This window comes from Lepidothrix coronata, unplaced genomic scaffold (genome assembly GCF_001604755.1).
Source record: "Lepidothrix coronata isolate B3197 unplaced genomic scaffold, Lepidothrix_coronata-1.0 Scaffold77, whole genome shotgun sequence".
Taxonomy (NCBI): domain Eukaryota; kingdom Metazoa; phylum Chordata; class Aves; order Passeriformes; family Pipridae; genus Lepidothrix; species Lepidothrix coronata.
Window position 1 is genome coordinate 233,320 of NW_016690257.1, and position 15,209 is coordinate 248,528.

General features: G+C 49.5%; 1 protein-coding gene across 1 annotated transcript in view; it reads left to right on the forward strand.

Moving 5' to 3' along the window:
• The first annotated feature begins 629 nt into the window (after window positions 1-629).
• The window catches only part of MYO5B (myosin VB), a 142,504-nt gene continuing 127,924 nt past the window's right edge, over window positions 630-15,209 (forward strand). Inside the window, exon 1 of the mRNA XM_017819736.1 lies at window positions 630-748. Coding sequence (XP_017675225.1) covers window positions 722-748 — 27 coding nt within the window. The 5' untranslated portion in view covers window positions 630-721. The remainder of the gene's footprint in view (window positions 749-15,209) is intronic.

The window sequence follows — 15,209 nt, forward strand, 5'->3', positions numbered from 1 at the left end:
GCGTTGGTGGTGGGACCCCAAACCCACCTCCAGACAGGAGAAGGCAGAGAAAAACCTATATCTGGCATGTTTCTTGAGTGGATTTTCAGTGGGTTCATGAGGGCAATGCTCTCGTCCCAGGGAACAGGTGTGTCCTGGCAAAGGACACCCCAGTAACGCCATTCCTCGCACCCCAAAATGTGGATGATCCCCATGGTGAGGATGGGAGACCTCCAAACCACCGAGGGGCACCGCACTGGGGCTCAGTTACTCTTCTTCTGTGAGAAAGGAAGATGAATAAAAAGGGGGAAAAAAACCCCAAACCCAGCACCAACCCACGGTGCCGGGGGGGTCCCTACCCCTGGCTGGGGACCGGAGCCGGGCGGGATGGTGGTGAACGCCAGAGAAAAAAAAAATTATTAAAAAGGGCCTTAAAAAGATAAATAAATTAATAATAAAATCCGAGGCGCAGCGAACCGAAAGGAGCCGAGCCGAGCCGCCCCATACCTGAGCGGGGCGCGGCGGAGGCGGAGCGGTGCTGCCTCCTCCTTCCTCCCCCCCCACCCCCCTCCTCCTCCTCCTCCTCCTCCTGCCGCCGCTCCCTTCCCTTCCCGTCCCCGCACCCCGGCCGGCCGCGGCGGGTGTAAAGGTCGGTGCGTCCGTGTGTCCGTCTGTCCGGCTGTCGGTCCGCCCGCCCGCCCGCCGCCCCCATGCTCCGCGCTTAGCGCTGCCGGCCCCAGCCATGTCCACCGTGCAGCTCTACACCAAGGTGAGCGGGGAGGGGTCTCTGTGCACGCCTGTGTTCTCCCGGGATCCCGGGCCGGGGGCTGTTTACCCGGTCCTGGGGGGGCCCCGCAACTTTCCCCGCACCCGCCGGGACGGCGCCCGCACGTGCGCGGGAGCCGGAGGGGGCACCCCCCGCACCCCCACGGGGGTCCTCGTCCCCTCCCGGTCCCCTCCCGGTCCCCTCGCGGTTTCACCCACCCGGGTTCTCTGCAGGAAAGGGTGAACTTCGCCCGTGGGTCGAGGTGGTGGCGGCGGCGGCCTCGCCCTCCGTGCGGTCCGTCACCTGCGCGGATAAAACACTCTCAGCCTCCCCAAATCCTCCTGGAATAATTCCTGCCCCTCCCGCCCCTCCAGCCCCCCGTACTCCTAACCACGGGGGGTGGAAGGAGAGGAAGACGCAGTCCGTAGAAGTGTCTTAACTCACCGAAGCGCTCCCGGGGCGCCGGGTTTCCAGAGTCCTTTTTTGTTCCGCAACTCCTGGATGTGATCCCTTGGCAGGGGTGTAGAGGGACGCACCCGCTTCCTCATGGCAGCCGGGGAAGGTGACATGGCCGGTGGCCTGGCTGGGCGCTGTGCTTCAGAGGGACACCCAGAATTGCTCCTAAAAAGCGATCGTTGTGGTTAATGGGAGGCTCAGGTGCTGCTTTTTAAGCAAAGCCTGGGATCTAGAAAAGATATCGCTGGGTTTTTCTGTATTTTTTTTAATTTTTATTTAATGCTGTGGGATACTTGGGTATTCCCTGTCCGTGGCCAAACTGGGCTGTGGATGCATCCCACGCAGTTCGGGGCTTTCCGCCCCTCTTTCCAGCGAGAGGTCTGTGTCTGGAGAGATCTTTGCTGATTGACTTGTCCCGATGAAAGAGCTCCTCGCACGCAGCGGGAGATCTGCCCGGTACGGAGCGAGAGCGGATACGGAGAGAGCTCTCTCCCTGTGCTCTGCATTTTCTCGAGGCTACCCGGGAGTGCTGCGGGCAGCCGGGATCCAGGGAATGTGCTCTGTAAAAGCCATCAATAACATTAGGCAGGGGCTCATCAGGAAAAGTGCTTGGCTTCAGAATGGGTTTTGCTGAAAGACTGTAGAGTGCCAGCATCATGTGTTGTAATAATGAGAATTTTAGTGTTTTAAACTCTTCCTGTGACCGTGGTCAGCATGGAGATGCTGCCAGATTGCCACCAACCCTCTCAAGGAAGCACTTTTTGTCTCTGTGCTGGTCTCCCGGGCTTAACTTTGTTGCAGATTTCTGCTTCTTGTAACTCATCTTGCGAACAGCTTTTATGCAACATTGGGGGTTGCCACTTATTTTTTTGTTTTTGGCTGTTGCTATCAGATGGGTGGAGGATGAATTGTGGTTCTGGCGGCTCCTCCTTTGAACCTGTGGGAATTGCAGAAGCCCCGCTGGACTGAGCAGGGCTGTCCGTGAGTGGGCTGGCCTCCATCCTTCTTGGGAGCACTTTAAAAGCGGAGTCTCAGGTTTGGAAAAGCTTTTTCCCTTGGAAAATCCGAAAGGGAGCAGAACTAAAGCTGTGGCTAAACTGCTCTGACCGCAGCATCTCTTTGGATGAGTGCATGGATGCGATAGAGCCAGCCTCCCTCCTCCCCAGGGATGCTTCCCAAGTGCTGTGGTATCCCTGGTCTGTGAGCTGATTAAAACTACCTGGTTAATTGATTCTTAACTTGATGATCAGCTAATTAACCAGTGTTGTGTTTTTGTGCTGGCTTGGTTTGGTTTATATTCCTGTTGGTCTGTTGAACAAGGTGTAAGATGCCTCCTGGGGTATTACTTGGGATCCTCTTACTGTGTAGGGACTTTTCCCCTTGGGAAGTGGTGGGGATTTGGTGACCACCTGTGTGTGTTGTAAATTTTAGATTTATTTTTAACAAAAACAAAGATTCTCGGTGAGAGCAGGTGTTTCAGCACTGGCTGTTCTGCAGGTGCCTGTCTGTTTTGCAGCAACATTTTAGGGATGCAGCTGTTTTGGTAGGTGGTGGGGCCACGGGTGATGCCTTGAACCCACAAAGGGTCATCTGTGCAGCTGAGTCACGGTGAAATTTAGGACTGTCCTGCTGGGTTGTCTGCTGCATGGGGCCTCTGTGCCAGCTCGGGGCTTGGAAGCAGCAGGAAAATGTTTCCTGTGACTTTGAGAACACCGGGGGAAAAAAAAAAAAAAGAGCAAAGAAGGCTTAAAAGTCACAACAAACCCAACAGCCTTGAGATGCTGAGCCTGGTGGTGGTTGCTGCCAGAGGTCCCTGAGAAGAGAGGGATCATTAAGGAGGGTCCTGGTTCTTGCTTGCACATCACCTCTGTGCAGAAGTGCTTCAAGAGGTGGGGCCTCCTGGATTGCCTTGTTGGCAGGGTGGGGATGTGGCGTTTTGAGGGAGGATGCAGAAGGAGGGGAAGGCGGATGCTGTGGCTGGAATCAATAGTATCTTGCTAAGAGCCGATCGATCCGACGTGTGGTGTTGCATTAGCACAGCCACAACACTACCTCCCTTGGAGTTCTTCCTCCTTGAGCTGGAACCAGGATGAGAGAAACTGCTGGAGATCCACTTTGGAGTGTCCAAGTGGGACTTCTCCGGTTTTCCCACCGCTCCTTCTTACTGGACTGCAATGGGAGCTGATGTGTATTGAGTAGAGAGCCCTTAACTTCCACGTGATGCTTGCAGAAGACTTTCTGGGACGTTGTGTGGACATGTAGCAGTGTCTTAGTGAATAAGTTCATCATCATGCTGGTGAATTTGGTGTGTCAGACTGGGCACTGCCCTGAGGAACATTTTAAACTGGAGAGCAACCCATCCTTGAAACACCAGCAGCAACTAGTTGCTGGTGGAGGCCCTCTCCGTGTGATATCTCCCCATGCCCCTTTAAGATCCGGGCTGACTGGTGTTTAATAGCCCCCATCAAACAAGATAATTAGTAGCTGTGCCTAATTATGAGCATGAGAGTAGTTCCAAAACTGCATCGACCTTAAAGCAGGTAGGACTCCACTTGTGTAAATAGTTATGGAGAGACCGTTCGAATACCCTTCTCACTCCCAGTGCTTTATCTGGGGACTTTGGGGTTTATCTGGCTGTGGATTTTGTTTTGTGGCAGAAGCAAACAGGAGTTTAGTGCATGTCCCAGCAGAAGAGGAGCTGTGTGGCAAAGGGTGTGGACCTGGTCCTGGAACTGCTGGCACCAGCATGTGCAAGAGGAGTAGGGCAGGTAGTGGCATCAAGGATTCCAGCTGGCAAAAACCTGTTCCAGATGGAAAGTGCTGGAGCCTTGCCCAACCGGTGTATTGCCCAGTTACCCCAAGAAACACCTTTCTAGGGCTGCCTGGGCTGGTCCTGCTCTGCCGAGGTGCCCAGCTGCAGCACTGCAGGCAGACGGTTTGTTTCTGGGCAGGGCAGTTTCTCAAACCCTATTTACCTGCAGCAGGAGGCAAAGGCAGCTCCCTACATGCAGGGTTCTTTCCTTCCTCTCCAGCCAGGGCCCTCCAAAGAGACCTGTTGCTTATGCAGCTGAGCTACAGCCCAGGTAGCTGCAGTCAGTCCAGGTGAGCCTGTGCAGGTGCCAGCATTACCCTGTAATGAGGTAACGGGGATGCTCTGCTCCCTGGGCTGGGTGCTGGGCAGGATGGAGGAAGGACATCACCCGAGGAAGGTGCCATCCCCAGCAAAGGATTGATTTGCAGCATTAAAGCAGAAATTAGAGTTGTTTGCATGGCTAGCCTTTGTTACATTGTAAGGCGAAGCTCTTCATGTGACTAAAACAACTATAATTGCTTTGGCTTCTGGGTGTTCTGCTCTCTTAAAGGTGCTTCTTAAAATATGTTAATTGTTCTTTTAAGTGTAGCCTCTGAACCTCATGCAAAACAGTGCTTCTGCCAGGAGAGGGAATGAGCTGTGCCTTTCTGCTCCCGGGGTGTTGTGCAGCACAAGATACGCTCTTCGGAAGGTTTGCAAGCTCTGGGTAAATAAGAAACCAGGGTATTTATTTTTTATACTATCTTTTTCCCTCCCATTGTGCAAAGTGACTGTTACTTGCCAAGTATTTTCGCACAGAGGATAGAACTTAATGCATTAAAGAGTCCTCTTCTAATGGCTAGTGTTGAGTGTAGAAAATGCTCTGGTTTTCACTTAAAGTTGTATTAAATAAAGTAACTGGAATGAATTGGAGGTTTCTGACCCTGGGGAGAAACTTTTCAAAAGTGAATAAATGCTGGCCAGTGTGATCACACACTGACTGAGTCAATGAATTGGCATAAACCTTCTGGCATAAAAGCTTCTGAAAATGATTTATTCTTCCAGGCTTGGGGAGGATTCATCCTTAGTGTGTGCCTGTGCTGGATTGGGGCTGAGCAGTGGCTGGGAAGCGAGAGGAGATTTTCTGTGGATTGTGATGCCTAAAATCTTCGGGAGAAAAGACTCTCCAGGCAGTATTAGATAAAATAGAGAACAGCTCTTTTAATGAAGGCCTTCTGGCCACGGAGTATGAAAGGTGCTTACACTTTTGTATCTTTTGCTGATTCTCATATTAATTGGGACATCCAATCCTAAGACCCCTTTTGCTCTGGCACTACTCTCAGAACTGCCCCACTGGAGTCCCTCCAATGGTCTTGGGCCTTGTATCTTGTTTTTTCTACCTTATCTCCCGCTATTCTGGTCCAGGTGCGCATCCCAACAGAATCCAATGGAATGCTCTTGCTAAACATTTATTGCCTTGAAAAAAACTGTTGAAAAGACGGTAAACAGATGGTTAAATGGAAGCTTCAGGAATGTGACACACAAGCTGTGAGAAAGTGGTGGTCTAAAGTGAAAGAAAACTACGGCTACATGAAAATCTACAAAACCCCTCAAAGTTTTAAAAATTCTAAATTGTGTAGAGCAAACTTCTGGGAATAAGAGTGGGGAACAGGGCAGGTTTGGGGTTCAGCCCCTGCACATCAACAGGACCTCTGCTGCAGAGCTCCTGAACTCCTGCTGCTGCCATTTCAGCTGCTGTTAGGAAAAGCAGGTTATGCTTGAAGGTTTTTGGCTTTTCTTTCCTCCTGTATTTTGGATTATGAGAACATGTCTGGGTCAGTCCACAAAGGGCAGGGACAGCTTGGAGGCCACACTGGGATTTTTATTTAAGGATGGGGCTGCCTCGCTGAAGGAGCTGAGTCTGTTGGCATCCCCGGGCTCCTCCTGATCTGCCTCATTATGAGCTGCAGTCGCAGAGAGAAAATCATTGAAATGTAAAATATGATTGCTCCAGCCAGCTCTCTGCAGCTGGGGACCGTGCCAAGGGCACGGCCAGCGCCGCAGCAGCTCAGGGGCCTCCTCGGCTTCCCCGGGATGGCACGGGGGTGATGAAGGGAGAGCCAAACCTGGGGTTTAAAGACCCTCCAGTCCACTGTGTCTGAGGCCTTGAGCATAGGCAAGGAAGGTGGGAGATTGTGGCCTCGGGGGCATTCCCCCCTCGGTGGGCACGGGATGGCCCGAGTTCACCCTGTGTCTGGCACTGCGTGGGTGCCCTCCTGGCACCACAGGGCACGCTGTTCCAGGGGCTTTGTGCTGCAAAACCAGTCCCATTTTCTTTTCTGTTTGTGCAGTTTTTCATTTTGGTTGTGCAGTTAATAGCCCCTGTGCTTGGGTTAGATGAGAGCCACTGAGCCAAGGAACATGGAGCTCAGTGCAGGTGCTGGGGCACAGCCCCAGGAGTGACTCCAGAAGGGATTAATTAGCTTGATTCCAGCTGTATGCCCTCTTGCTGGTTGGTATTAATCAGCCTGCCTATTTAAAAAATGATTTTTAAGAATTCCTGCCCTGATACTGTTTTAAGGGTGTGAAATTGGGGTGTGGAAATCCCAGTGCGTGCAAGCCCAAATGGCAGCGATTTGCTGGGTTAACTCCGGGGTGAAGTGTGGAAACCTGGGAGCATCTGTGGGGTCTGGAGCCTCAGGCTTATGTGGTTCTTATGGGATGGGATGGGATGGGATGAATCATTCCTACCCTTTTCTGCACCGAGGAGGGAATTTAACTGATGTTATTTGTCACAGGCAGCCTGGCTGCTGTTGAGGAATGTATTTACAAGGGAGGATTTTTGCTTCGTTATTCTTTTCTGATGCCAGTTACCTAGGCATAGAAAATAATGGCCCTGAACATGAATTTATGCATGTCTTCTGGTGACCAGGAAAGAAGTCTATGTATGTTTGTGTCCGTACTTTTATACATTATATTTTTTTTTTCTTGAAGCTGATATTAGTTTGCTGTAATGTGGTGCAGTTCTGAGCAGGTTGGACTTCCAATTTACACACCACTTAATTTGTAGCTCTGTTCAGAAAAGGAGTCACATACTCTTACTGAGACAGTTGTCCAGCAAGGAATCTACAGGAGTAGCCTAACTTGAGCATGAAGGTGGACTTTGGAGCTTCCAAGTTAGCCAGCAGTGCAATGGGTATCAGGTAGCATAGATGAAACCCTGAGTTGGGTGTTTTTGTGTGGTGCTGTTGTCTGATCTTTGACCCTCTGCAAACACAGGCACTTTGTGGTGGTTAAAGGAATATCAGCATCAACTACAATTCGGGTCAGGAAGATGACCGCTGTTACTGCGGCAAAACCTCAAGCTGTGGCAGACACCTGAAGTGTTTGCAAAACACTTTAGTGAAGAATTTGCTCTTCAGCAAAGCTGAGAAAAATTCCCTGTGAGCTTTCTGCGTCTCGAGCTGGCTGTAAAGCAGTTGCCCTCATATGCCTCTGGCCTGCTGTAAGACACGTCTAGTGGGGCTGGGTTGGGTTTTGGCTTAGCTTGATCCTTTAAATATGAGCAGGGACCTGTCCAGAGATGGTGGCAGGGCTGGGAAGGACTGGATTTGGTGGGTGATGGGCTTCATTTGGCCTTCCTCGTTGGAACACTCCTTAATGTGTTGCCTGGGTCACGGTAAACTCATCAGTTTTACTAATGAGACTTGTTAAGGGTTTGGTATTTCTGCTCTTTGCCCCTCCTGCAGTATCCAGAGGGTTTGAAAAAGAGTGTCCCTACAGGGAAGAGCCTGCAGCCTGGAAATGCAACTTTATCTCCAGCTGTGCTCTCCTTTCTCCTTGTTTTGTCCATGTCCAAAATCTCTCCAGTTGACTGAAACCCGTGAGTCATGGGAATGGGTTAAACATGTCAAAGTCTGGACTGTAGGACAAGATACAAGCAATGTAGTCTATAAACCCTTACTATGGGCAATATAAGCCCTTAATTGCAGGTTAGGACTCCAGACTTGTGGCATGATGCAGGACCCACATTGCCACTGTCCGCCACGACTTTTGACCAAATCCCATCTGATTTTTTAAAATTTTATTACTTATTTTCTCCTCCGCAAGCAGTTTTTTGTAGTACTGACTTTTAGTCACCTGTGTTCGTCCATGTGAAGCCAGTGGTGCTGCTGGGACCTTCACACCCTGCTCTGGCACTTTCAGCAGATCAACCACAGCACATGTAAAAGCTTTTGTTGCTGCCCCAACTGTTCATGGTGCAGGGCAGGCTGTAGGATGCCCTGTCCATCTCCTTAATGTGCAGACATTGCCTCTTTCCTTTCAGGTTCCCTATATTGGCATTGGGGGTGATACCAATGGGGTGACTTTGTGTTCTCTGGGTGCTCCAGGTGTTTGGTGCTTACATGGCACCTCAACAGGAGCCATGTGCTGTGTCACAGAATCCCAGAATGGTTTGGGTTGGAAGGGACCTTAAAGCTCACCCAGTCCCACGCCCTGCCTTGGGCAGGGACACCTTCCACTAGACCAGGTTGCTCCAAGCCCTGTCCATCCTGGACTTGGACACTTCTAGGGATGGGTCAGCCACAGCTTCTCTGGGCAACCTACTTCTCCAGACAACCTTTGCCCACCTATCCATCCTGATTTTTTTGATGTTCCTCTTGGCTCTCATCCATGAATCTCCATTTGCCACATGCTTTCAGCTTAACTATTTCTTGAGAACATGCCTTTTCCAAGTTTGGGATTGACCAACCCTTTCAGCTCACGACCACTTCCCATTCTGCTTGACTACGGGCTGCCCCGTGGTGAGCGGATTTGATTCCCTGGGTGACTCCACACCTCAGACCCAGCCAATCCATACCTTCACCCTTCCTGTGAGTCACTGCCCAAGCTCCTTGACGAAAGTGTCACCGAGGTGTGAGGTGCTGGTAGGATGTGCTAACCACCACTTACAGGCAGCAGAATGTGTTGTGGGTGAATCACGGCCACCACTTATCAAAATGACACGTTACATGTCGGGGATGTGGCTCAGAGAGTCACCGCTCTTCAAAGGAAAGAGACCCTTAATGTATTTAAAGATGGGCTTTTTAAAAATCATGGGAATGTCCGGCTTCTTCCGAAAGCCCCACAGGGATGATGATTTTGGGTGGTTCAGGCAAACCTTCAGCTGCCAAATACCCAGGCGGGCTGGATGTGAGCAGACAGTGGGGGCTGCTGACATGTGTGTTGCCAAATGAGGGTTGAAAATTAATTTTTCTAAAGAAATAAAAATAAAAAAAAAATCTGATCCTCGTGCCTGCTGTGGAGCCAGTCCTTGGTGCAACACCCCAAGCGAGCAGAAGGTCGGTGTAAGCACACCCCAGGCAGTGAGTGGCTGCTGAGATGCTGAGATGATAGAAGCTATAATTTTCAATCTAATTAAGCTGAGTAACTCCTTGTGGATTTGTGCTTCTTAATTACTGTGAGCTCTGATAATGTGGCTGCTGTGGGCATTGCTGTTTTTTGGGCAGTGAGGGTGATGTCCCCCTGGGGTGGAGGAGTGGGTACCCACTTTGGGGGTGGTGTGGGGCTCAGCCACGGACACCCAGTCTCCTGGTGGGGTGGGGCTGGAGAGCTGGAAGTGGCTTTCACATGGCAGTGCTGGACTACTGTGATCTTGGATTGGTCCCCCACCTCCTGGTGTCCTGTTTGGGGAACAAGTTGTAGGAGAAGGTTCTGCTCCAGAGCTACACAGACCTAGGTGGGAGGTAGATGTGGGAATACTGGTGTGGGAATACTGGTGGGGCTCTCACCAGCCTTTCTGTAGCTGGTGCCTGCTTTTACCATCACGTTTGGTGGTAAGAAATAAAATGCTGAAGGAAATGGAAGACCAAGTGCCATCATCCAGTGCTTGGTCGGCACCTTGTGTCACCGTGCTGTCCCCTTGCCTTCCTGCCTCACCCGGCCTGGGAATAAATCACTTCTTTGCTTCGATAGACTGTGGACACCTGCACTCCCATCTTGTAGCTAATGGTACCATTAAGGCATGTTTTGGCTGAAGCAAGACTTTCAACAGCACTAAAAAGCTCTTCTGAAAGCCAGGTTTGTATGAGGTGTGAACATCTCACCCGGGGGCAGGTGGAGAGCTGCCCTCAGGGGTGTCTGCAGGGACTCCCCTACTCTGAACACTGGAGTTTTCTCACAAAGGCTTTCAGGGGACAGAGGTCCCAGGGTGCTGGACCTGCCCTTGGCTCTCCCATAGCATGTGTTTTATGGCCCTGGGCATTATAAATACACTACCCAGAGAGATAAGAAGCTCGTGTTTTGCTCCTGTAAACCCTCGATATACCAGCTTTCAAATCTGTTGCTCTCCTTTCCTTTCTGCTTATTCTCTTTTTTTGCTTTTTCTCTCTAAAGCCTTTGTTTTTGTTTTCACCCTGCCTCAGCAAGGAGATAACTTGTTCCTCCCTGTGCAGGGTGGCGAGAGGAATGCTTCTGCTTCGTCTGCCCTGTCGTGGAGGATGGAGGCAGAGCTCTTAAATAAAACGCTTCATTTAAAAATAAACGAAAAGGAAGAAGGAAGGAAGGAAGGAAGGAAGGAGAAAAATCTAGGCGTCTTAGGCGTGCAAAATCTCAATTCTAGAAAATACTGATGATCAGGGTTAAAGGGCTGATGCTTTGGGTGCAACCAGTGGCAGGAACGGGGCTGTGGATTTCAGCCTCGGGGGCAAGCCGGCCCTGCTCCTGCTCATCGGGAGCTGCTTTGAAGCCTCGTGTGCTCTTGCCATGCCAAAATAAACTCGAGAGTCAGGCTGTCAGAGCTAATCTTCGTCTTTCGCTCTGCCCTCCCCGCTGCTTTTCCGGGGAGTGGTGTCTGTGCTCGCACCCCCTGTTTCAGGAGGTCCCTCCCAGGCGTGGGGACCCTCCCCTGTGATGCCAGCTGGGCAGGGGTAGTGCTTTGAGAAGCCTGAGCTGCCCGTTTGCTTGACTGTCAGGGTGGGTCTGAATCATCTTTAGTCATGAAACCTGCTTGAACTTCCCTTTCAGCACGCAACACTCCGTGCAGGAGAAGATGGGATGGCTGAGGCAACTCAGGCTGTGCAACTCCTGAGTCCCCAAAAAATGAGCTGCCAGCAGACTTTTCTTCCCCAGGCACTGCTCTGCCCAAAACAGAGGTTTGCATCCCAAAGAAGTCCAGCATCGGGCAGAAAAACCAGTGTTCTCACCCGAATGGAAACCTCCCTTTATCCAAAGGTAGAAAGAGTGTGGTGCAGAAATCCATATTTAAAAAAAAAAAAAGGCTATTCGTACAGAACAGACTATTCTGTTTGGCAATGCCAGAAAGTCTGTAGACTCTCAAAAAATAATTTTTTTTTAAATGATTTTTTTGTGTGTGTGTAAAAGGATGCTGCCTCCTGCCAGTCTTTGCTCTGGTACAAAGTTTCAGGCCTGGAAGGTCGCGTGAGGTAAATCAGCAGAATGCAAACCCTGCTGTTACTGACTAAACTTTGCCCGGATCTCATCTAATCACCAACCTGACAAGTATTTAAGAGCTCCAGCTCTTTTCCTGTGAGAAGGGAGTTCAGTCCCAGCTCTAGTCCCTGGAGCAGCACTTGTCCCAGCTGAGCATCCTTACAGAGCCCTGGCATCCTTTTGCTCCAAAGGGTGATATGTTTGCCTGAGTGATTCCTTGCTGTTATATCCCAACTTTAAATGGTATTTTCTTTTTTTTTTTTTCAGTAGCAGGTTTACTGTTTTTTTCCCCTTTTTTAGTTTCAGATTATTCTGCTTTAATATTTAATAATTTACAACATATTACCCAGATTTAGGCTGTCATTAATCTGCAGCAGTGTGGTTTTTTGATTTCCCTGTGTGAAGAGAAGACTGGATGTTGTGGCTGATAGAAAATCCCTGTGATATTAGTGTGCAGAAGTGCTTTAACCATTGGACCACACAGCTCATAACTAGTGAGGTTTCACCCTTCTGGCTTCTCTGAAGGCAGTTTCTTGTTTCTCTGCATTCAGTACCAAAGGCTGAATGTTTCTAAAGGAAAAACCTTACAACAAAACAATATAATTTTCCTCGGTAATACTTTGGGGACAATCTGTTGACGGCTATTTTATCCAGCATGCCATCTCTCGGCTTATAACCCTCTTTGACGTGGCTCATTCAGGGGAAAAATGGCATTACACACTACCTCAATCACTCAGATGTCAGAGAGGATATCGCGTTTGACTAATCAGGGGAAATTTGGGAAGATTTAGTAATGCCAGGAGACATGACCCACTTCCAGTTAAACGCTTTTCAGACAATAGAGATTGTGCTAAGTGATGGGGGAGGGAGTAGCATTCACAGGGTAGGAATAATTAATAATTCTTCGTTATTTTACATTCATTGTGCTGACCCTTTCCCAGGTTCCGGATGGGCTTGCTTTCTTTTTCCGTTTCCCTTTTTTTAGAATAAGAAAATACTGGTGCTAACTGGTTTTCAGCAGATGTGTGTTACCTGGAGATGTCCGTCCCTGGGCTGCAAATACCTGTCCTCTTTGGGATGTGGCTGATGGATGCTGGGATGTGGCCTTTTTGGGTGGCTGTTGGGGTGGGGGGTGTTGAGAGCTGTGGTGCAGCTGTTGGTGACCAATGTTGGCTGGGGATGGGGAACCTGGTGTGGGAGTTTGCCAGCTCAGAAGGTGCCCACCTGATGATGTGCATCTTAAGTACATGAAGAGTAAAGAATATTAACCCATAAAGCCAGCTTTCAGTGCTTTCTTCATACCACAAACCACCTATGTAGCACATTCCTGTTCCTGTGAGCTTCTGGCCAAAACAGCAACAGAAATTGCAGAGGTGTAGCACTGTGATGTTGTAAAAGTGTGAGAAAGCCAAACCTTGATGCTTAAGTTTGTAGTTTATAAACCTCTTCTTCAAAGACAACAAAAGAGAATGTTCCTTAAGAGGTAACTCCATAATTTTCAGCGGTACAAGTTCTGTCAGGCAACTCGTGGCTGTTGCTTTGCTCAAGGTTTTATCTTTGCAGCCATGTGAGCTGAGCAAAAGCAACTTACTCTGCCTAAAGCTTATTAAACCCCTTATTAAAAATAGTTCTGTAATCCTTCCGGAGTACAGCAGCAACACTTCTGCCTTAATTTCATATTGCAGCTAAACTCTGGCAGTATCTTGCAATTTGCTGTGCTGGTAAGAATGTCCAACGTGATGGGGCAATGTCAGAGCCCACCTGAAAATGGGAAGAGGAGCTGTGCTGCATGGGCAGCCTTTTGGGGGAAAAACTCCTGTGCTGGAACTGCTCCTGGCTTCTGGAAGGGGGTCCAAGTTTTCAACCATTTGTTGTGATTTTTGAAACCAAGCTTTTGAGCAGTCATTCAGGTTTAGGTGGTTTTTAATGCTCTGGTTTTACCTGCGGCCGTGGGCTCTGTTGCTCTTTTTCCACAGTATAAAATCAACTCTTGTTTTCTAAGTAGTTCCCCAAACTCTGTCCTTTGAAGAGCCATGTTACAGTAAGCTTTTAGTATCTTTACCAAGGAAATTAACACCTTCCTTGGGTTAAAGTCTCGTTTCTTCTGCCTTTGAGCTTCGAAGTCAGTAGGCTGACATTTTTGGCTGCATCTCTGTTGATAAATTCTGCTTTTACATGCAGTTACAGACACAGCTGGAAGATACGTAGCCCTGACGCTTGTCTAGATACATTAATTTCCTTTGCACACCTCTGGGTGTTTGGTGAATTGGTCACTGGGGGCTCTGAACTCCAAATGGTCCTTGTGTCCCCAGAGTGACTCGAGAGGAGTTTCTGAAGCAGTAGCAGTGGATGTTGAAGCCCTGATGGATTGAAGTCGTGTGTGATGCTGAGAGCATATGTGATCTTTGGGTGACTCAGGAGTGATGGTACCTGGCTGGGCAGGAAGGTGGTATTGCCTCTCTTCTCTCTCTCACGTGCTTGGGAAGAGTTAAAATATATCTGGGGTCTGGACAAACCTGTCCTGGAGTCAGGCTAAACTTCAGTGTAGTTAATTTATCTGGAAGGGGAAGGGGGTGTTTTGGAAGGACTTGGCTCCATTCCTCACACAAAACACATGTAATTTTTCAAGTCAGAGCAGAGCAAAATACAGAGGCCAAGGCCTGAGACAGCCAGCCCAGCAGCTCGATGTGCTGCAGATGTGTGCAGATTTGAACCAGGGCTCATAATTGGAAAGATGAAGAGCTTTTGAAGTACCCCAGGCGATGGAAGAGGCCCCGACTGCATCTGCCTCACCTGCTTTAACCCCACAATGAGCACTGACCCTTGTCTCTCACAGGCTTTGTGCATAATTTATGTCTGATTTGAAAGTTGGCTGCTGTGTTAACACAGTTGTCCATGAGTGAGGCTTGGAGGAGTCCCTTGGGAGCTGCGGCACCCATCCACAGGGTTCATGTTGGATCGCTGAGATGCATTAAAGATGTTTAAGTTGTTTTATGGAAGCAGACCAGTTAAAAATGGAGACATGGCTTTTTTCACCTTTTGTTTCAAGGCAGAGCTTAAAGAAATCTGAAGCCACCAGAGAAGCATGTGTGGATCTTGTGCCCTGGTAATAAACCGGCATGAGGGGGTGGATGGGGCCTCCTTCATCCCACAAACCCTTGACTGCACTAAATGTGGGTGTGAAAATACAGTAGTGGCCTTTAACCACTAAACAAACCAGCTGTTTGTGGGGCTGAAGTGACACCTGAAATCTAGATGGGTCTCTTCAGGATTCGTGTGTTGCTTCAGTAACCAGGCTGCTGGTGCTGGTGGTGATGCCCTGGAGCTGCGTCCTGTGTTGTCCTTCCCACGAGGCACGAACCTGTGAGGATGCTCTGAGCCCCCCCCAGACTGGGGAGGCCTGAGCTCCCCTGTACAGGGTGAGCAGCTGCTGAACTCTCTGCTTGTGTTGAACATCCCTTCCACATACTCACAAAACTCCCCATTTTGGGGGATTTAAGCCTTTTCTGGGGATGTCTCTCGCACTTTATTTTCTGCAGACTGAGCATGTGACTCTGGGGATAAATTTACTGTGGTGACAAAGCACACATTAGGAGGGATAATGATATTAACTGTGGCAGTCTGTCTCACTGCCGGAGCATCCTCTATATTTTTATGTCTTGTGATGAGGAGAGATTTGTGGCTTATTTCCCCCAGTGTCAGTGCAAAACGAGATGTGGGCTTTCTCCCGTGCATGCAAATCCTGGAGGGAGTTCAGAAGTGTTG